This window comes from Phyllostomus discolor, chromosome 14 (genome assembly GCF_004126475.2).
Source record: "Phyllostomus discolor isolate MPI-MPIP mPhyDis1 chromosome 14, mPhyDis1.pri.v3, whole genome shotgun sequence".
In the NCBI taxonomy this organism is placed as follows: Eukaryota; Metazoa; Chordata; class Mammalia; order Chiroptera; family Phyllostomidae; genus Phyllostomus; species Phyllostomus discolor.
The window spans coordinates 39,438,849-39,461,615 of record NC_040916.2 but is presented as its reverse complement, the minus strand read 5'-3'; the positions used below and the strand labels follow the sequence as shown (position 1 = coordinate 39,461,615).

The 22,767-nt window shown below is 43.5% G+C and overlaps 2 protein-coding genes and 1 long non-coding RNA gene across 4 annotated transcripts in view; 2 read left to right on the top strand and 1 right to left on the bottom strand.

Moving 5' to 3' along the window:
* DENND2C (DENN domain containing 2C) overlaps nt 1-7,915 on the top strand; it is a 35,161-nt gene extending 27,246 nt beyond the window's left edge. The window contains exons 15-18 of one of the 2 annotated variants that reach the window (XM_028502737.2): nt 696-801; nt 4,462-4,701; nt 4,944-5,030; nt 6,043-7,915. In XM_028502737.2, the coding sequence (XP_028358538.1) occupies nt 696-801; nt 4,462-4,701; nt 4,944-5,030; nt 6,043-6,074 (465 nt within the window). In that variant the 3' untranslated portion in view covers nt 6,075-7,915. The remainder of the gene's footprint in view (nt 1-695; nt 802-4,461; nt 4,702-4,943; nt 5,031-6,042) is intronic. The other variant, XM_028502736.2, reaches the window with a different exon arrangement.
* A 2,701-nt stretch (nt 7,916-10,616) lies between these two features.
* BCAS2 (BCAS2 pre-mRNA processing factor) lies at nt 10,617-20,128 on the top strand. The gene is made up of 7 exons (XM_028502844.2): nt 10,617-10,847; nt 10,955-11,047; nt 13,803-13,873; nt 15,978-16,139; nt 17,692-17,742; nt 18,372-18,452; nt 19,627-20,128. Exons 1-7 carry the CDS (start codon nt 10,755-10,757, stop codon nt 19,751-19,753), a joined length of 678 nt encoding a protein of 225 aa, XP_028358645.1. The 5' UTR covers nt 10,617-10,754; the 3' UTR covers nt 19,754-20,128.
* On the bottom strand, nt 12,704-13,035 carry LOC118498089. Its single transcript, XR_004900619.1, has 2 exons — nt 12,922-13,035; nt 12,704-12,828 (listed from the first exon to the last, which is right to left on the bottom strand). It is a non-coding gene; the product is annotated as an uncharacterized LOC118498089 (long non-coding RNA).
* Nucleotides 20,129-22,767: the final 2,639 nt, after the last annotated feature.

Genomic DNA, 22,767 nt, shown 5'->3' with positions numbered 1-22,767 from the left:
CGAGGCAGCCCTCCCCTCCCTTCAAGTCCAGGGGGGGTGGCGTATGAGCCTCTACTTTAGTTGAACAAGCACTGAAAACTGACTATATCCAGATATTCTGAACCTAAATGTGATTAAGACACAGTTTGAGCCCTTAAGCCTTTATATTCCAATGGCGGGGAGGGGGTGCAGATGTACACAGGAGATTTTAGAGATGGCAGAATAGAAACTTGCACGAGGTGGGCTGCTGTAGGGGCCACACAGAAGTGGGCATTTCTTCTGCGTGTGGAAGTGGGAGGCAGCGTTAGTCAGGCCTCCTCAGGGCGGCCTGCCGTGTGCGGCCGCGCGTGAGCTTGTGAGCCCTGAGCACTGGCTCGAAAGGACGTTTCCCAGGACCTTGTCGTGTTTCAGAACCACTCGGCCCATCACATTCGAAACACCATGTGTCTGGGGATGATCTCTATAACACAGAATGAGACTCATAGATGAGAGATGATTTGGCAGAAAGTGCCAGAAAGTTTTTTGAGTATATTATTTATTTAATATGGTTAAGATCTATACCCTGTAAGCATCATGGATTCTGCCCAGTGTAGAAAAGGAAGCTTCAGGCTGACTCTTCAGCCAAGGTCACTGGTGGGATTTGGGGGGCCTAACTAGTGCGTGTTTGAGACATTCTCCCTCAACGCTTATGAAAAATGTCCATTTCTTCTCTTAAGGTGTCTGACGAGGATGAAATTTTGCCACCTAAACTCCAAGCTGCCTTAACACAGATTTTGGAAGAACGAAATGAAATTTTGGCTCAGGAGCAGAATCTGTCACAAGGTATGTGACAGGTGGCCGAGGACTTGCGGTTGAGGCATTGATGCCCAGGACTCTGCCGAAGGACCCACAGAAGGAGTATGAGGTCGAAAAGCTTATCACCAGCTTCCCTGCTGACTGACCCTTAGCTGTGCCAGGTCCCCTTCTATTTCGGGAGTTTTGTGCTTGCTCAGTCCCATTTGTGGACTGCTGTCCCCCAGATGGCCACACGGCTCCTGCTTTTCCGCACCCAAGGGTCACTGTCTCAATGAGGCCTTTCCTGACTGGCCTGGCCTGTGGGATTGTGATTGGTGCAGCCACTATAGAAAACAGTATGGAGGTTCCTCTGATAATTGAAAGTGGAGCTGCCATATGACCCAGCAATTCCACTTCTGGGTTTTTATCCAAAGAAAACAAAAACACTAATTCAAAAAGATATATGCACCCCTGTGTTCACTGTAGCATTACTAGTAATGGGCAAGATATGGAAGCAAAGTGGACATCCATCAGTAGATGAGTCTCCATTCAAAGGAGCAGCAAGCGAAGTGGAAGAAAAACCAGGACAGTATGTGCAAAACCCCGGGAGGATGATACTGTAGAAGCTGAGTGAAGGAAGGGTTTTACGAAGGAAGGAGCAGGCAGTTATCTCTAGTGCTGTGCAGAGGTCAAGTGAGATGACGGCTGGGAACCGACGGGTTGCTTTGCCAGTGGGAAGGAGAACCGGTAACAGCAGATTCAGCTAAATGCTGAGACAAAAGCGGGACTGGGGAAAGTTCAAGAGAGAACTGGACTGACGTTCAGCTTTTTGTGAAGTTTTAATGGAAGTCCAAAGGGCGAAGAGTAGCTAAGACACTCTGGAAGAAGAACAAGACTGAAGGGCTTGCCCTATAAAACATTGAGGTTAATCATAAAGGAGCAATTAGATCACTTGGTTTCGGTGCAGAATAGACATAGAGCTATGGGAAAACAGGGAGGGCATGCACAGGGAGGCCTGGTTCGTGTCAGCACTTGGAGTCGCCTCTCGGTGGGAGAAGGTCTAACCACTCAGTAACTAACACTGGGGCGCTTGGTCCTCCGTGCGACAAGAAATGCATATGGGCCTGTGCCTCACATTGCACACAAAATGAATTTTAACAATTAAAGACTTAGATGTTAAGAGTAAAGCCAGAAATGTTCAGGGAAAAATAGAAAAAAGTAGTTTATGTCTGGGGACGATAATAGGTTTCTGAAATGTGGCACAAAGAGCAGAAGCCATAAAGGAAAAGATGGGTTAATTTGTCTGTTAAATTTTTAAAATTTCTCTTCATCGAGGGACACCATGGAAAAGTGATTTAAAAAAAGAAAACAAGCTACAAAGTAGCCGAAGACATTTTCAACAAGTATAACTAACAAAGGAATAGAAGAGGAAACGTGAAAAGCCAATCAGTGTAAGGAGAGATGTAAACAGCCCATCACAGCCAGGGAACTGGGGACGAAAGCCACAGTGAGCCTCCGTTTCACACCTCACTGGCAAGAAGTAGAGCGTCTGACAGTGTCAGGTGTCGGTGAGAACGTATGAACTCGTTCAGCCACTTTGGAAAACCCACCTGGCACCATCCTGAAAAGTTAAAGGTGTATGTACATATCCGACAACCCAGCAACTTGATTTTTTACACTTGCACCCTAGAGAAACTTGTGCACGTGGTAGCTAGGGAACAAGTACGATAATTTTCAGAGTGCTGCTGTATGTGTAGCAAAAACTAGAAACAACCTAACTGCCATTGAGAGTGTAACACTAAAAAAGAATTCTCAAAAACACCTATTGACTATAAAAGTAAGCTGCAGAAGAATATAATGCTTTATGTTATGGTTCAAGATACACAAAACCTAACAGTATGTTGTTGGGGTTGCACGTGTGTAGTGAAGCTACTGTAAAGCAAGGGAATGATAAGCACAAAATGCCGATCAATCGGCGCCCTCTATTGGAGAGTAGGGGAAGAACACCCTTGAGAGCTTCAGAGATGCAGGTGATGTTTTAAGCTTTGTCCTGTTCACCTGACTACTGACCTTATGAAAGGTCGGTTTCCTCATGCATGTAAAAGAATGCATAATAACAAAATCAATGCGTTAAAACAGAAACAGAATGGAAGACGAGTTATAGAAAAACATGATGAAAAAAACAGAATTGGACATAAGAAAGTAGGTACAGCAGGTACAAACAACTTTTCCAAGAAATTTTGCTGCAAAATGGAAAAAGTGGAATAGTAATTGGAGGGGATGGGAAGGTGGGGCAAAAGTGTTGATAACGAAAGCAGTAATGGACCATGGACTCTCAGCTGCACGGGAAAGAGAAGTCTGGTGAACAAAAGATAAAAATCTAGTTAAGATCAGTCAGAAGGCAGTGCTGGAAGAGACCTCAGAAATCAGGTCATCAGCCACCTCGTTATGCAGACGCAGAAAGAGCAGCCGTGAGAGGCGCAGTGCATTGCCCACCTTTACAGAGCTCCTTCACAGTCGACGGACCAAACCTCAGTTTCGGATTCCTGGTTCACGGTGGAGACCCTGGGGAAGAGCGAGAGGCATTGGGAAGGGGAAGAAAACACTATCTGGATATGGAAGAAAAAGGAGGCGTCTAGGTTGAACCTGAGGCTTGAGCCTGGACCTGGAAGGCAGTGTATTGTAGTATAGTGTACTGGTTAGGAATCACCTGACCTGGGAGTGGCAGCTTCGCCGCTGTCCCAGGAGAGATGACTCCAGAGTGCTTTGAGCCTCAGTTTCCTCATCTGTAAGAGGGAAATAGTGCCTACCTCACTGGGTTATTAGACTTGTAAAAGCAAATACAGTGCCTGCCATATCTTTGGTACTCAATAAATTATTATTTATTATGGAGTCATCGTGGTGCAATATGAAATGAGACAGTTGAGAGAGAAACTGATTTGGTGGAGACATGAATATGATTTGGAACCTTGTTTATTTATTCAATTCATACTCTGCCAGTTTCCTGAAAGGACCTTGTATGGTTGGTGACTTTTAGACAAATGGAATTTAAGTGCTAATGGGACAGCCAAAAATGATGGGCATTCATAGATAGTCTGAAGCTGCAGAAGGTGAATTTTGGTGAAATACCAGGGCTGGACATCTAAGGTTCGGAATTACCAACGTGGAAACCAGTTCTATCTCTGTGCCAATTAGCTGCTTAAGGAGAGGAATGTTGAGCAGTGGTCTGAGCACCATGCTCAGGAAGAGGAAGAAGCAGCAAGAGGAAAGTGTTTGGTCACAAAGGCAGGAGAGGAATCAGGAGATCCGGAGAGCATGTCGTTGTGGGTGACCAGAGGACTGAGGAGGTTAGCACAAATGCAGCATAGAGTTTGAAGGAGGATAAAAATAGAAAAGCAGGTGAAATTTGGCTCTCACTGGTGCCCTTAGAAAGAGCAGTTTCAGTGAAATCACAGGTATGCAAGCCAGGCTTTGCATATGAAAGATGTAATAGGAGTGGTTGTGTGGGAAGAAATTGACGGTAAGAATGTCAGCCATTTGCTTTCTGCAAGTCACAGAAAGTGCAAGAAAGGTGAGAACGAGTATTCCTATGTTCATTCTCCTTCCTTTAATCTATGATTTCCGAGCCACCACTTCTATAACTAGAGCCAGTGTTCCCATAAACGCAAAACTTAGAGGACTGTTTCTTTTCTTTCTTTTGTTTTGCAGCAGATGTGACACTCAACTCTCTGGTGTCCGAAGCATTTGTCAGGTTTTTCGTGGAGCTGGTGGGACATTATTCTCTGAACATGACTGTCACCGAGCGTGGGGAGCGCGTCTTCCTAAGGGAGCCGTTCCGTAAGTCCCACACCTCCCGAAGCGTTCGCCACTTCCTGGACCTCTTCATGGAAACACAGATGTTTGCAGGGTTCATCCAGGACCGAGAGCTTCGGAAAAGTGGGGTGAAAGGTCGGTTTCCTCTTGAAGCCCCCCCTTTATATTTAGTGAGCAATTGGAAAGTTGGAAAATAATATAAACAAAAAAAAAGTATAAAGGTACCAGGGTTCAAAATCTGAGTTGTTTATTACGGCAAATTTTTTTTGTCATTTTTTTCAACTATAGAGGTACATAATAGTGAGCACAGGGTTGTATTTCATTGATTTTCAGCCTTGAGCATTGGACAGTTTCACCAACATGAGTTTTCCCTGCAGGTCTGTTTGAGGTCCGGGCTCTGCAGTATTTGGACACAATTCCCGAGTCCGAGCCCAGTGGGGTGAACAGAATTTTGCGGAGTCTTGGTGAGTTGCTGTTAGAAAAACATGGCTGAGAAAAGCTTTTGCAGTAAACCCGCCCCATCGCAAAAGCTTTATAATCAGATCCATAATATAGACCCCACATAGGCTGACCAGAAACCATGACCTCTAATTCCCGAGTGTTTTGGAGAAAAAGGAGTCTCTTTCTCGGAGGTTGAGATTCTCCATCAGAGGTGTCCATGGGACTGTTTTCCTCAACTGAAGCTCCCTTATGATATAAGAATTTGCATATCATGATTATTCATTTTTTCTAGGTCACATTCCTGGGGGAATTTTACAGAAACTGTGGACCTTTTTCCCAGAAAAATATACTTACAGCATACAAATTTTGCATATAATATTAGCATGTTCGTGGACTCTGACCCCCACCCCCACCTGGAAGTCCGTCCATGGCTTAAGGGGCATCTGAAACAAAAGAGGATTTCCTGCAAGACTCTAATTTTACACTCCAGAAAGAAACATGGTGGTTTATGGTTGTTCAGTTACTGTTTACTTTACTCAGTGTAGGATAACAGGGGTGTGGTGGCCCCAAACAATGAAGAACCTGTATTCCAGGGCGTTTACATCGGTGCTTGAAATATCTGCCTCGAATCAAGAAGAGGCCCTGTCCTTAACTAGCTGAGAGAGAGACCATGGACAAATCATGCCTTGGGCTGTTAGTTCATCTCATACCATGGCACTTCATTCCATCAGTGGTTCTCAACTCTGACTACGATACTATAATCTCTGGGGAGTGGGCCAGGTGATCGTAACCTATCGACAGGGTTGAAAACCACTGGGTCAGATGATGTCGGAGTTCTCCCCTCCACTACAATCAGACACCTGAGGGTGGCAAGGCGGGGGGCAGAGTCAGCTAGACACATCAGCTCATAGCTTGAGATGCCAGCCTACTCCTGGGCTCTTCCAAATAACTAGGCTGTCAGTCCCTTGCCTTAAATAATGTACAGTAAAGGAAAGTGAACTAATGAGAATTCACTTTACTCTTTTCTCTCTCTAGGAAGCAAAATGAAATTTCTGCAGAAGAAATGAAATCTTCAATTGACTGTCTCATCCTAAATAGACAGAAAGTGCCAAAGAAAATATTTTTCCGAGAGTCAGGATGCCCTGAAGTTTTCAGCAAGATCCTTGAAAGTCGCAGAGGTCACAGAGCGGGCCAGGGTCCGGGAGGAGGACTCTCCTGTTGCTGCTGTGGTCACCACCGGAGAGCTGCGGGGAGTCACCGGGGCCACGGCTCCCTCTACCATGCCTCCAGTTTTTTCCTAAGTGGCCTTATTTGATTGCTGGGCTTACTCTGTGTGTGTTGTGGTCAGGCTACAAAGGCACTTGTCTTTCAGAAGGGAAAGACTTGGTGTTGCCTGTTTAAAAAACAGCTCAAAGAGGAGCACCAAGAGAAACGCAGAGTCGAAGGTTCTGGGCAGCATGACAGAAGTAGTGGACGCCAGCCCTGCACACAGAATTCTCATCTCTGAAACACCATGGCAGCTTTAAAGCTCTGGGCTGTGTAAACCCAGCTAAGGAATATTATTTATTCTTTCAGACTCTCCCTTTTTTCGTCTTCTGTTTCATCTCGGGGAAGCCCTGTGCATCAGTGCTGTCAATGAGCTGCTTATAGAAGCAGACATCTCGCAGCTCCTCTCCCACAGTGGGTGGCACTTGAGTGGCTCGTCCCTCGAGTGTCAGCTTAAACCTTTTGGAATTATAGCTAATAGGAAATGTCCTTTGGAGAGCATGAGAACTACCTTTTATTTTTTTAGTGTCCACCACGTGCCGTGCACTGTGGTACATGTATGCAGGTCATCCTGTTCAGTCTTTAAACCAGCTGTCTGAGATATTTGCATCTCCATTTTACTAATGAAGAAACTGGAATTCAAAGAAGTTACATAACTTGTCCAAAGTTATACAGCAGAGCCCAGACTGTCGGTCTGTGAGCACAGGGAAAGCTGGTTCGTCCTGCAGAAAGAAATGTGAGCTCCATGGGAATGTAGCTATTGAACAAGCTTTCTTTTAAGCTGAAGTGTGGCGGAGCCTGCTCAGCTCAGAGGACACGGGACTTCAGACTGTCGGTGTCTAGATGAGACTCTTTCGGTTCCCCTAGAATTGTTTGACTTTTTGCTCTAATTAAACTGGAGTCAGAATATGAACATTTCCTGGGACCACACCATGTAATCACCCCAACCTTTGCCGTCTAAAGTAGCAGTAGCGATTGGAAAAGGAGGCTGTCAGCGATGGTGCCGTTTTCTTTGATGTTATAGCAAATGTCAGTTTCCTGCCGATGGTTTTAACTGGCATAAAAATATTTATTCAAACTTAACCTTACAATTTATACGAGGATACAGTTCATTGACTTGTACAGTATTGTCATCACGCCCGCTCAGGGGCGCGTGGCGGGATGGGAAGCAGACGCCCCTGAGCAGCGGTGCTGTGTGGTGCCTGTAGATGCGGGTCCAGGGGACAGAGCTGAGCCTGTGTCTGTTTTTAAATGTTAACTAAGCAGCTTACCCCAGTGGGGCCTTTACCAGGTATCTCCCAGTTTGTCTCTTCCGACACTTCGGCCCAAGGGAAAAATTAGTGACTGGGAATCGAGTGTTCATAAAACGGGGGTAGGAGGTATTACTGTGGCGGACCCTGGCCGTCCCTCTTGAGGAGACCTTTGCTTCAGGGATGGGGGTGGTGTTTTATCCCTGGGATCTGAAGCTGCTTCCTTTTCCTAGGTCTGTTTTGTTTTATAAAGTTTTATGAATTCTGGACATGTTCGTAAAAGAATTCCTTAAGATTTGTATAAAATGTTGTTTACAGTTCTTCTGATGAATAAATACAAAAATTCCATGGGTCTCTTGGAGCATTTTAAATAAAATTGCTTATGATATAAAGATATTTTACTTCACTTAAATCTATAGCTAGCACATTTATCTAATAGATTAAAAGACAATCTGATGTCACTTTTTGCAGGTGACATGATTCTGTATATAGAAAGCCCTAAAGACACCACCAAAAAAACTATTAGAAACAATAAACAAATACAGTAAAGTTGCAGGACACAAAATCAATGCATAAAAACCCACTGTGTTCCTATATACTAACAATAAAATTTCAGGAAAAGAAATGAAAATAAAATAAATCCTTCTGCAATTGCACCAAAAAATACAATACCTAGGAATGAACTTAAGATATGAAGGAGCTGTATCCTGAAAACTATAAAGCATTATTAAACCAGATTGAAAAAGACACAATGAAATGGAAAGATATACCATGTTCATGGATTGAAAGAAGCAGCATAGTTAAAATGGCCATACTACCCAAAGCAATATACAGACTTAATGCAATCCCCCTTAAAATCCCAATGGCATTTTTAAAGAAATAGAACAAAATATCAAATTTGTATGGAACAACAAAAGACCCTGAATAGCCAAAATAATACTGAGAAAAAAGAATGAAGCCAGAGGCATCACACAACTGACTTCAAATTATTCTACAGAGCTTACAATAATCCAAAGAGCATGGTACTGGCAGAAAAACACACAAACCAATGGAACAGAATTGAGAGCCCAGAAATCAAAACACGTGTGTGGCCAAATAATTTTTGACAAAGAAGCCAGAAACACACAGTGGGGAAAAGGCAGCCTATTCAATAAATGGTGCTGGGAAAATTGGAAAGCCACATGCAAAGAATGAAACTAGACTGGGTTTTCCCCATACACAAAAATTAATTCAAATGGATCAAAGATCTAAATATAAGATCTGAAACAATAAATTGCATAGAAAAAATAGGTACTAAGCTCATGGACTTTGGTCTTAGAGAAGACTTTATGAATTTGACCCCAAAGGCAAGGGAAGTAAAGGCAAAAATAAATGAATGGGACTGTATCAAACTAAAAACTTCTGCACAGCAAAAGAAACCACCAACAAAAAAGGCTACCAACTGAATGGGAGATACTTACAAACAACAGCTCCAACAAGGGGTTAATATTCAAAATATAAAAACAGCTCATACAACCAAACACCAAACAAACAATCCGATATAAAAATGGGCAGAAGACCTGAACAGACACTTCTCCCAAGAAGACAAACAAATGGCCAACAGATAATATGTAAAGATGCTCAACTTCACTTGCTATTAGGGAAATGCAAATCAAAACAGCAATGAGATACCTCCTCCCACCTGTTAGAATGGCTGTTATCAACAAGACAAGTAATAACAAGTGTTGGAGAGGTTGTGGAGATAAAGGAACTCTCATTCAGGGCTGGTGGGAATGTAGACTGGTACAGCCACTATGGAAAACAGCTGGCGGGTCCTCAGAAAATTAGGAATAGAGTTACAATGTGAGCCAGCAATCTCTCTTCTGGGTTATCCACCTGAAAAACTTGAAAACATTTGTTTGCAAAGATAAATGTACCCCCGGCTTCATGGCAGCACTATTCACTGTGGCCAAGAAGTGGAAACTACCAAAATGCCCTTTGATAGGGGATTGGATAAAGGAGATGTAGTATATATATTCTAAGGAATGCTACTGAGCCATAAAAAAAGGCGAAATGCTGTCATTGTGACACCATGGATGCACCTTGAAAATATTATGGCAAGTGAAATAGGTCAGTCAGGAAAAGGTAAGAACCATATGATTTCACTCATATGTGGGATATAAAACTGAAACTCAGAGACAAGAGTATGGTGGTTACCAGCGGGAAGAGGGGCTGGGGAGTTATAAAGGGAGGCAAACACACGGTGATGGGAGATGATTTGACTTTGGGTGGTGGACACACAACACAATATAGAGATCACGTATCATAGAAATCTATTGAAACCTATATAATTTTATTGACCAATGTCACCCCAATAAAACTAATAAAATAACTAAAAGCTAACTACCCTCCTTTCCCCCTCTCTAAAAGTTAAGAAAAATTTAACATAATCCAAATTGACCCTAGACTAACCAGGCTTAGTAACTGTGGCCAACATTCCCAGGCCCTTGGCAAAGCCAGACTTTAGGTTGCACACTGGGCAGAGTATATTCTTATTACCAGGTGTCCTAACAAAATGATTGGATTTTTATAAATGACCTAAAGGCAAAGTGACAGGATTTTTGAAAGCTGGGGTTAGTGAGCAGTTTACCAAACTCGCCCTGGTGTAGAGAAGGTTCCCTTTGTTAGGCAACCAATAAAGCTTCTGAATTCCAGCTGGAGACCGGCGCCCACTTCTAGAGTCTGGGGAAAAACTGCTCTATCCAACGCAGGGAGTGTCAGGGTGCCGACAACAGTGTGGGTAGAGCACGCCAGGTAGGAGAGACCATGGAGGGTTAGAAAAGTACACCGAGGTGGGAAACCCGTTTCTCTCTGTCCGCCAAATCCGCGGGCCAGTTCCCTCCAAAAGTGGTACAGGATTCCGTCCCAGCTTTCAGCGATTTGGTGAAAACCCAAAGCCCCACTCCTGCACTAACTAGCTCCCATCCGCTGCAAAACAGTGGTGCGGAGTAGGGGCGGGGCACCGGAAGTTCAGGCGTTCCACGGACTGGGACGCCACGACGTGACGTCATGTCCGCCCAACACAAAAGGGCCCGGCGCATTCTAGCTGTCGGGAGGGCGCGCCTCCAGAATGAACAACTCCGCGTGCGTCAAAGCCGACACGCACGCGCCGTAAATCGTCGGCGGTGGGCGCAGGCGTCGTGAAACGGGCCTGAGCCTGCGCAGACTCGGAAAACTCGGGCGAACTTAAGCATGGCGGGCACTGGGCTGGTGGCTGGCGAGGTTGTCGTGGATGCGCTGCCGTATTTTGACCAAGGTTATGAAGCGCCTGGTGTGCGGGAAGCGGTGAGTTCGGGGCGTCTACGTCGGGGACTCGGCGCTCGCCGGCCCTCGGGCTGGAAGAGGCCCCTTACAATTGCTGCCCCGACAGTGGCCCATCTTCTCGTCCTTAGGCTGCGGCGCTGGTGGAGGAGGAAACTCGCAGATACCGGCCTACGAAGAACTACCTGAGCTACCTGACAGCGCCGGACTATTCTGCTTTTGAAGTAAGTGTGATGGCCGGAGCCCATCCTGTGGGCCAGGATTCCCGCGAGCCTTTATTTTGGATTGAGAGCTTTTCCCGCGTTGAAGTGACTTGCTTAGCTTGCATAGATGCCGTCAGTCCATTGAAAACAGCTAGAAACTGTACTTGAACAATAAAAGAAAAAAAACAGCTAGAGAGGTAAGCCTTCTCCGGAAGGAGACCCACGGAAGGACTTTCTGAGGCTCCGCGAATCGAATTACCTAATAGTGCAGAAAACGAGTGTGTATGTTTTTCTGAGATAGGTTCCGTGCGTAAATTCTCGGTGGGCTCCTCTGAGTGAGGTCTGAGGTCCATCCCAAAACAGGAAATCTATGTTTTTCAGTGTGTTTAAGCTTAATTTCCTAAGTTCCTGGGAACCACTGGAGGGCGGCCTTTGCATAAAGCCTAAATGTTTACAGAATGTGAGTGACGGAAGGGACCAACCATATCTACGTAATACACTGTTTACACACTTATAAAGCCTAGAAGTGCACCCAAGATAATACTTGGGTTTACTCAGCTAAACTACAGTAGTTTTAAGTTAATGGATTCTCTTGAGCATTTTAATATATACAGGGTTGGAATTTCCCCCCTGTTATGGGTAACCATTTATTTATGAAAGAATTCTGTCATTAAAACGCAGTATTTATATTGAAGTAACATAAGAAAATATTGGCTAAGTTTTAAGCAGAAGAGAAATGTTCTATGATTGGCTATTTTCCCATGCTTTTTAAAAAATATTGTTACCCAAATATAGATATTACCACATCAAGAACTAAGTACAGTAATGCTTTCTTATTAGACTGATTTCTGAAAGTTTCAGATACTACGTTCAATCACAAACTTTTAAACACTTGAACCAGTTTTTTCTTACCTCTCTTAAATAGAATACATGTTTCTTATCTATATAATTTCTATACTGATTACTTACTCCTTTGTAAATAATAGGAGCTTGTGAGTGTACTGGGCTCCTCGCTCTCTCAGTCCTGAAAATAGCACTGTGAACTAGATTCTGATTTTTTCCGATGTGATCACTGGAGCTCGGAGAGGCTAACTGATTGGCTCAAGCCCTTACCCACTCCTCAGACTGGCTTAGAAACTGCTCTTCATCAGTTCATTGAACAACTATTTATAAAGGTCTTTTCTATGACAGGGGGTGGGGCACAGGGTAGACAAGGTCCGTACTCATGGAGGTCACATTCCAGAGTGTGACCACAGACAAGTTAATCAGAAAATTAGACTATTGATGAAGCTGTACGAAGAATCAAAGTAGTGCTGTGATATAGTGACTGGGAACTACTGTAGTTGGGGTAGTTGGGGAAGGCCTGCCGGTCTGAGCTTGCGTGAGAGTGCCCCACAGGCAGGCATCTTTTTCGTCTCCTTCACCCACTGTGTCTTCATAACTTAGAGCAGTGCCTGGTACACAGTAGGCACCCAAATATGTGTCAGTTAAAGAGCTTCTAAGGCAGTTTTATTTACTGAGTGCTGGCTCGGTCTTTGGAGAGAGTTGAGTTAAAACTCCAGCTCTGTCATTTACTGGCCATGTGAGGCAGGTGAGGGCTCCTTATGTTAATAGCTTGAGATGCTCGTACTGCATTTGTGTAGTGTCTCCTGTCTAACATTAATTAGTTCTTACTCATTGTCTGTCTCTGTACGAAAGCCTATAGTTAGAATACCCAGGTTCTCTGTAGGAAACTAGAGAACTACATTTTCTTAGAGCTTTGTGTAACTCAGCCATAGTCCAAAAAAGGGCTTTCTCCAAAACTTTAAAATTTTTTTATTTTATTTTAATCATTGTTCAAGTACAGTTTTCTGTCCTTTACTCCCATCTCAGCCCACCCACCCGTCCCTCCCCACCTCCCTCCCATTTAATGCAAAGCTTTTAAATGAGGAATGTGGGCTTCTGGAAGACTGTTTTTGCTTACCCTCTAGTCTAATCATTGAGGGAGTTGAAGCCTTCAAAAAGCTGAAATTACATGGGAAAACTGAGATGCTGCTATAAATACTTCACTTAAGCAGTTCTTTATATTCAGGGCTGGAAAGGTGCAGAACAAATGGAATAGGATATCGACCAAAACATTGGACCCCAGAGAAATAGAGTTATACCAGTCTTTTTAAAGCCTGTAAAATTGTTAGGCCAGATAACAGAAACCACTTCATTTTGCCCATTCCCCATTCTCCATTCTTTGCAAAAAGTAAAGTGGGAAAAGAACAACCAGAACCCAAACGGAAACTATGCTTAGGCTCATATCCCTAAAGCAAGTTATTTTATGCCCAAGCCCTCTCTTCCCCACCCGCAATGAATACTTAGGTCCATGGTTCTCAACACTAGTGCTATCTTATAAGCAACTGGTGAGTTAAAAACAAAAGTTATAATCGTATCCAGTCTCGACCTCAGAGCAGTTAAGTGGGACTGGGGGGGAGAGGTGGGATGTGGCTGAGATCGCAATTGCTTTCAAAGCTCCCAGCTGATTCTCTTGTGCGCCTGGGACTGAGAACCACTTCTCTAGGATTAATCCTTTGCTCTGTGGGCCCCTTTATATCTGAAATGTGTGCGTATGTTCTCCAGATCCTGGAGCACAGTTAACCCAGAGACTTGTGAGAAGGGAAATGATCCATTGTAACGGGTAACGTAAAGTATAAATATTTACGTAGGTTAGATGCATTGTGTGTTCGGTGGTAGTTGATTTTAATTTGTATTATTTTGGAAACAATTCTTTCTCCAATTTATACCTTAGACTGACATAATGAGAAATGAATTTGAAAGACTGGCTGCCCGGCAACCAATCGAATTGCTCAGTATGAAGCGGTAAGTCAGTCCTGTTTCTGGGTTCAGCTGGGCTCAAATCATTGTTTACTTTAATCTTAATTTTTTTAGTAAAACTCCAGTAGCCATGCTAAAGCAGACGTTGAAGAGGAAAATTCCTTGTCTGTTTTTATATATTTGTTTTTTCAGGCTGTAGTGTTTCATATAATCTTGTGTTAATGTTCAAAGGTACTCTTTGCACCATTATATAAAATGCAGATGTGTTAAAATCCAGCCACAGGGGAATAGTAAATTGTACTGAAGTTCATGTTCAAGATTTTCCCAGGGAGCCCTGGCTGGCATGGATCCTTGGATTGTACACTGGCCTTCAAACTGAAAGGTTGCTGGTTCAACTCCCAGTCAGGGCACGTGCCTGGGTTTCAGGCCATGTCCCCAGTTGGGGGCCTGTGAGGCAACCGATTGACATATCTCTCACACATCGATGTTTCTCTCCCTCTCTTTCTCCCCCCTTTTCCCTCTCTCTAAAAATAAATAAAATTTTTTAAAAAAGATTTCCCAGGGGAATGTTCCTGATTCTACATCTAGTTCCTCACTGCTAAAATGAGTCTGGTGGCTTCTGGTGATGGCTGCCTCACACGTACAAGACAGCTTCAGCAAACACAGAGTGCCTGGAGGGCGTGACTGTGGTCCCACGTCTCCCCTCCTGCGCCCTTTCACTACAAAACCGTTTCTCCTTCCTCGGGAAAAATCCCAAACACCCTCTAAGAGGGAGGATCGGATTGCTTACCATCTGCGGTCCTTTCAGCTCGAAAATACCGTGGAATAATGAGAACCATGAAGCCCTCTGTCAGAGCCAAGTCCTTGGCTAGGGCGCCACGGGCAGTACGTGTGCAGGTTGTAGGAGGGATTTGAGCCTGCACAGCCAGAGGACTGGACTTCTTTCCTTGTGCTCCCTGTCCTGTCTGGCCTGGGCAATGAGGCAGAACAACCTCCAAGACTCCTCAGCTCTCCCATGTCCTGGCGCTTCTGCCCTGAAGATACTCCTGAGAGTAGCTCCTGCAGGGCAGTGTGTCTCAAACATGACCCGTTAAACAGCAGGTGGTGAAGTACATTGAGTAAAACACTTGTGAAGAGACATAGGGTAGAAAATGTCAGAATGCATTGCATGTAAAGGTAAGTATTGTTTTGTGAAATGCTGGTTCAGCTGTGTATCTGTATAGTGGCTCACAGTGTAAAATGTTTCTTACTGTATGTAGATTATAGTCAGATTTGAAAGTATTATATAAGGTATGTGTAAAGCTGTTTTTTATTTTATTCATTCATTCATTCATTCATTTATAAAGAGAAGGGAAGAGAAGGAGAGAAACATCGATGTGTGCTTGTCTCTCGCATGTCCCAACCAGGGACCCAGCCTGCAACCCAGACTTGTGCCCTGACTGGGAATCCAACCAGTGACCCTTTGGTTCGAGGGCCGGCGCTCAGTCCACTGAGCCACACCAGGCAGGGCTTAAAGGTTTTTTTTAAAAACTGGCTTATTACTTCTTGATCCCAGTTGCATATCCCTGAATTCTTCATGAGAATATTTGGAGTTTTTACAGTATCTAATAAAAATACTTAAATGAACATAAAAACTTAGTTTGTAGGAACTCATGAATACTGAGACGACATTGCGAAGAGTGTTGGGGGACTGGGCAGTGTGCGGAGAGAACAGGGTGGGGTTCGGGTTTTTTTCTGGAGGGGCGCGGGTATGTGGGGGGGGGGGGTGGATGGACCACAGGTGTGTTTTACAAAAATGATAGTATAGTTTTGTGCATGTCTTACTTTTCCCTTACTGTTTTACAAACATTTTAATGTTTTAAGTTTTTGTCAGTAACATCATTTAATGTCTAATATAACGACCCTTCATATGAATGTATTGTAGCTTAGTGACTGGGTTCACATTGATGTGGGTGGTTTTTGTGACTGTATATAACTTTGCTAAGTCTTATTTGTAAATTGATTGTTTTTAGGATAGTTTTTGATTATTGTAAGGTGTACTTCTTCGTCTTCTCCAGTTGCTAAAGTGTGCGTAGGCCCCTGAGGCATCTGTTGGGAGGAGAGGTACAGGTTTGGGGGACCGTATGGTCACAGTGTTCTTTCATCTCAGGTATGAACTGCCAGCCCCGTCTTCGGGTCAGAAAAATGACATCACCGCCTGGCAAGAGTGCGTGAACAATTCCATGGCCCAGTTGGAGCATCAGGCAGTTCGGATTGAGAATCTGGAACTAATGTCACAGCACGGATGCAATGCCTGGAAAGTGTATAATGAGTAAGAAGCTGTTTGCTGTTTCTTTAAAACCCATTCTACCCACAGCTTTGGTGTTTTGTTTTGTTTTGTTTTTAAATGGGGAAAGTAGGGTTGGAGAAGTGGGGAAAAAACCTCTAAAGTTCTTTCAACTAAAGGGGAACACCCTGCGGGGTCAGCCTCTGGGTTTACAGGTAAGCAGGCTGAGCCCCAGGGATGTCAAGCGAGTCATCCAAGGATACACAGCTATCTAGGGCATAGCTGGAGCTGGAGCCATCACTCCTGTGACACAGTGTGGTGGGTTTTGGTAGAAGTATTCAGAGTATTTGAGGAGGTGCCTGTACTCTTGAGAGGGAGAGGGCCCCAGCGCCAGCCTGCAAACTGAGAGGTCCAGTTCGATTCCCAGTCCAGACACATACCTGGGTTACAGGCCAGGTCCCCAGTTGGGGGCATGCAATTGATGGATCTCGAACATTGATGTTTCTCTTATTCTTTCTCCCTCCATCCCTTCTTTCTAAAAATAAATAAAATTGTAAAAAAAAAATGAGGGAAAGCTCCCTGTTAATGGTCAGTTTTCTTCTCTCTGTGGTTAGCAGTAGACAGGAGGGGAGAATGACACGGTAAAGAGTAAAGGAGAGTTTAAAAGGGTATACTCCTAGGTAGTTTCCATCCTGTCTGTGAAAAGTAATGACAGTTGAAGAAGTGATTTAAGTTCACAAAATCAGAGTATCGGTAAACTGCTTAAAAGACCTGAAGTAGGATTCAACTTTGATACTATGTTACTTAATGCTTCTAAGCTTACTTTCCTCACATGTGAAATAGGGATAATGTTACCTGCCTCAAAGAACTCTTCTGAGAATTAAATTAACTAGTTTTATGTGGTGTCTTAACATGGTGTTTGGCATGAGCACTTAGTAAGTATTGGGTTGTCCAAAAAGTTCATTTAGTTTTTTCTGTAGATGGCTTTAGTAGCACTTAGTTGTATTTAACTTCATTCAAAACAATTTTGTTAGATCGTATTGTGACAGCTGTCATATCAGCATGCGTTTAAGAAAAGACCAAAATTGGTGAATTTTTGTGCAGCCTTTTTAATATTGAAGATGGAAGAAAATACCCAACATTTTTGGTGTATTATGCTTTATTATTTCAAGAAATGTAAAAATGCAACTGAAATACGAAAAAGATTTGTGCAGTGTATGGAGAAGGTGCTGTGACTGATGGAGTGTATCAAAAATGGTTCACAAAGTTTCTTGTACTATTGACACTTTGGCCAAATAATTCTTTGCTGTGGGGCTGTCTGTCTTGTGCATTGGAAGATGTTTAGCAGCACCCGGGACTCTACCCACTAGAAGCCAATAGCAGTGGAGATAGCCGACATGCTCAAAATATCCAAATCAATGAAGTTATTATGAAAATAAGTCTTTTATGGAAAAAACTAAACAGGCTTTTTTGCCAACCCAGTATTAACTGTGTTTAAGCAGGAAAATTTGACCTTGTATCAACTACATAGTTCACCTTTAGTTGGTACTATTCAATTTTAACATGCCTTAATCTGATTTTTCTTTTTCTTGCCTAGAAATCTAGTTCATATGATTGAACATGCACAGAAAGAACTCCAGAAGCTAAGGTAATTTGTTTCCTCTTATTTTAGAATAAGGTTTAGGTGAGCCCTCAGTAAATAGAGTGAGAAGGAAAAGGAACCAGTGGGTAACAGTCACATGAGAGGAAGCAATTGGTCCGCACTATGCCCAGTGCCTGGCGTTGGGGTCACCCCACCCACGTGGCAGAGAGACAGGCCTGAGGTCCGAGAACACCTCTGCTGGGGCACTTGCAGTTGACAAGTCCGGCAGACATTGGAAGGAACTTCCACAAGCAGGAAAAGGAGCAGAACAGCATGTGTCTGCTGATTTCTGTGAAAGACAACCAAACTAACCTACCCGTGTGCGCGTGCACGTGCAGGAGAGAGTTTGGAAGGACAGACGGCGGTTATCGGGGAGGAGAAGCACATGGGCGGAGGACCTTCCGTGTTAACCTGCTTGTGTGTGCGTTCAGTGGTTCACAGCAAGCGTGCTGTATGAAATTTAATTGAAAAATAATAAGAAAGTTAACTTATGGAATTAGTTTATGATCTCATACATCTGTTCTCTCAAGGGGTGAAAGATGTTGTATTATATTGACCATAGATTTTTATCGGTTGATCATGGTCAACAGAAAATGTTAAAATGTAGGTTAGTTGTATAAATAATTTTTTTACAGGAAACACATTCAAGATTTAAACTGGCAGCGAAAGAACATGCAGCTCACAGCTGGATCAAAATTAAGAGAAATGGAGTCAAAGTGAGTACCTACAATTCCATCATCTTTTAAATTGCTGAGCAAATTTAAAATCAAAGGTCAGCAATGCGACTCAAACAGTATTCAAACGGGAAACCACGCTGGTCCGGGAAAGGCTGCTCTCTGGCTCCCGCCAGTCCACTGCCAGGCCCCCTCCCCTCCCCGAGGCGCGGGCCTGGAGGGCAGTGGAGGAGGAGCAGCCGAAACCAAACCTGAATCACACCTGAATCCTGCTGACTGATTCTCTGCTTAGAGCGCCCTGTTTTTAGTCCATTGTTTCTGCTCTGAATGGGATTCTCCCGATTTTTAAAGGAAAAAAAAATTAACTATTTTTAGTTTGCAGAAGGGGGATTTAGCACTTTCCACCCCATGTTGTATATTAGGCATCTGTTCATACTTTTTCCCCAAGCAAATACAATCTTCTAAACATACATGTATGTTTCTTTTTATTCATCTTAGAGACTTTATTTTTTCTAGGGGACGTTGCCTTAAATCTCTGAAATCTTTTCTGATCAACTCCAGAAATTTCTCCACCGTTATTAAGTATTACTTCTGCCCTCTTTTCTCACCTTTTTTGGTTAATCCATTTAAAATACTATCTTCCCTGCCATGGCTGGTATCACTCAGTTTTTTGTAGCATTGTCCCGTTCACCAAAAGGTTGGGAGTTCAATTCCTGGTCAGGGCACATACCTAGGTTGCAGGTTCAATCCCCGGTAGGGGTACATATGGGAGGCAAGTAGTTGATGTTTGTCTCTCATATCTATGTTCGTTTGTTTTTCTTTCTCTCTCTCTTTCTCTTTCTTTTTTTCCTCTCTCTCTTTCCCTTTCCCTGTCTCTCCCTCCCCCCTCTTCCTCTCTCCCTAAAATCAATAAACATTTTTTTAATACTGTCTTCCCTCACACTTTCCCATCTCTTGAATTCTTTTAATTTTCTTAATATAACATTTATTATGAAATAATTATAGAATCACATGCAGTTGTAAAAAAAATAATGCAATGAGATCCTGTGTACCCTTTCCTCACTCCTCCCAATTGTGCCTGGTTTTTTTGTTTGTTTGTTTTCAAAAGAAAAAAGTGAATGTTAGTGTTACAGCCCTGGCTAAAAATGTGCATCTGATAAACTATTTGAAGAGAAATTTTACAATGAGTAATTTTTCTGTTGTTTTTCTATTTTAGCTGGGTGTCCCTGGTCAGTAAGAATTATGAGATTGAAAGGACTATTGTGCAGTTGGAAAATGAAGTCTTTCAAATGAAGCAGCAACATGGAGAGGCCAACAAAGAAAACATCCGACAAGACTTCTGAGAAGACAAGTTAATTCTGTGGATAGAGAGGAAGGCGGGCTGGGCTTTTCCAGATCAGACCCTGGTCTGTGAAGGGCATCATCTTAGGAGATCGCCAGCGGTGTTTAGAAGCGGTAAAAAGTGGACTGTTAATATTCCCTTTGTACATTAGCAAAATAAAGAAGTTCGACTCAGTGGTATTGTTTGCCATTACAAAAAAAGGTTCCAGGGTTCTGAAATAATACGACTTTAGAAAAATGTATCATAGGGTTAATTTTGAGCCATTTGGACCACATTTTGTATCCAAGAGATCTTTGTTGACAATTTTCAATGTGTACAAGAAGTTGGAAACTTTTGGTTTGTATATTTTTCAAATAAAGAGGTAGTTGTACACAAATTCTTTTTTTTTAATTTTATTTTAATCATTGTTCAAGTACAGTTTTCTCCCACTTACTCCCATTCCAGCCCACCCACCCCACAAATTCTTGATGACCTAATAAGATATAAGAAATACAGCGGCTCCGTGTACATCACTCTCACCATCCTCTCCAGAGGTAACAGCTTCATGAAGCTTAGCGTGTGCATGGCATTGTTCTGAGTGCTTTAGGTAGGTGGCCTAAACTTACATGAATAAAAAATCATCTGATCCTCAAAAACTTTAGATTTCCTGCCCAATTCAGAAAAAGTATCTGCAACATATCAAAGGGATAGTCTTCATGTATAAAGATCTTTATAAATCACTGCTGCATTCTTTCTATGATGGAGGAAGAATTACATTTTTATTTTAACAGGTTTGGTTTTTTAAAGATGGGCTTGAGCAGCAAAGGTAATCTTCGTAACTATTGCCCCCAGAGCGCTCGTGCCACTGTGGCCTGGGCCGATTTGCTGCACCTTCTCAGGCCAAAGAAAGTATGTTCTGCCCCTTGACTGAGCGGCCGGGTTCTAGGCCCTCTGTGTGCTGCCCCCACACAGTGCTCTGTTGTGCTGTACTACTTGCTAGTAAACCCTAGTCTAATGTGACCAACTTGGAAAGCTTGCGTGTTTCCTTGGCCTCCGTGGGTTTTGTGTGCTGGGTTCAGGGTGTATTACTACATAGAAAGCAGTGGTTGTAATAATAAATGACATGTTAAGACTGATTATTCTGTTTCTTAAAACTGGTGCTCAAAATTCTGTCCCACTGATGGAGGTTCCTCTCATTCCTACAACTGCATGGTTGGAGGATGGCCCCAACCCTGCTGAAAGGGGCAATCTGCATGACAACGGATAGACTCCAGCAAGTTAATGGGCTTTACCTCTAGACCTCCCATGTAAGCCAATAAATTGCCCATTTTGCAAGTCACTTTGAGTTGGATTTTCTATCACTTGCAACATTAACCGTTCTAACTTAAGGCTCTCAAGATAAATACCCAGATTGCTTTTTTCTGAAGAGATTTAAATATGCAGCAAAACATGATTTTTACGATGTCTCACAACAGAAAATTCCATCTGGGGTCTCTTCTATGTCTTCCTACAAGGGGAAATACTGGGCAGAGACAAGAGTGAAAACAGCCTTAACCCGTCAACTTCAGAAATTGAACTTTCTGCCCTGGCTGGTGTGGCTCAGTGGACTGAGTGCCGGCCTGCAAGCCAAAGGGTCACCCATTCAATTCTCTGGGCACCTGTCTGGGTTTCAGGCCAGGTCCCCAGTAGGGGGCGCATGAGAGACAACCACACACTGATGTTTCCCTCTCTTCCCCTCTGTCTAAATAAAGTCTAAAAAACATTGAGCCTTCTATCCCATATGAAGGAAATCTTTCAGTAACCAAGTTCACCGGCATAGTTGTAATTTGTTTTAAGTATTTTAATCATACCATTTGTAACTTTTTAAATTAATTTTTATAGAATACATGTGCTTTCTCTTCTTCCTCTGCCCCTCCTTCCCCTTCTCCCTTTCTTCTACCCTTCTGTTCCAATCCAGTATGACTGCCACCCCCAAACTTAGTGGTATAAAACAATAATGAGTGTGTATTATTCTTTCTCACAGTTCTGGGGACTTGCTGTGCTCAGGTGGGGAATATTCGGAGCTGCTTCTATAATGCTCTTTACAGATGATGGCTGGACTGGTGCCCTCTTGATGGATTCTGCTCTCACATCTGACCCCGGGGCTGCAGGCACCCCTGGGCTCCAAAGACATACTTCGGAGTCTAGTCAAAGCCGTTTTACCTTCTATGTTTGGCCTTAGGAGTCACAATGTTGCTTCTGCCCCATCGTATTAGAAGCAAGTAAGTGAGGCCAACCCACACTCAAGGGGAGAGAAATTAGATTCCACCTCAGAAACCGTTTAAAGGATTTCTGGGCGTTTGTTTTAAAACTTGGACATTTTGGCCTTGGCTGGTGTGGCTCAGTGGATTGAGTGCCAGCCTGCAAACTGAAAGCCTACTGGTTCATTCCCAGTCAGAGCACGTGCCTGGGTGTGGGCCAGGTCGGGGGTTCTCAGCACAGTGATGTGTCTGCCCCTCCTTTCCCCTCTCTCTAAAAAAAGTAAAGCCTTTTTTACAAAAGAAAGAGAGGTGGCCTTCCATACCTTGACTTCAGACTTGTAGCCTCCAGGTTTGTGAGACAATAAGTTCCATTGTCTTGAGCCACCCAGGTTGCTGGTAGTTTGCTTTGGCAGCCCCAGGAAACTGATACCCACACACTGAGGCGGAGATGAGATCCGTGATTCTGTATTGCAAACAGGGATTATGTAAATGAATGCATAAGAGGCTCTGATCCATCCCTGCACCCCCTACCGCCTGCCCTCAGGACAGTGGGAGTCTCTTCTGAGAAATAGCAACCCAAGAGAAAAGGCCTAAAGTTGTTGAAATTGAGAGCCTACGGATAAATGACCCAGCCAGGTTCCTGGGCAGTGAGGTCCTACAACCCCTTCCTACCGCCAACACGCAGAGCTTCTAATCTGTGTTGTAGCTCCCGCTCTCCCATACGAACAGAAAACCGATGACCAGGTGCGGAACTGAGAGACATCTTCATCATGAATGACAAAAAGCAAATACAGCA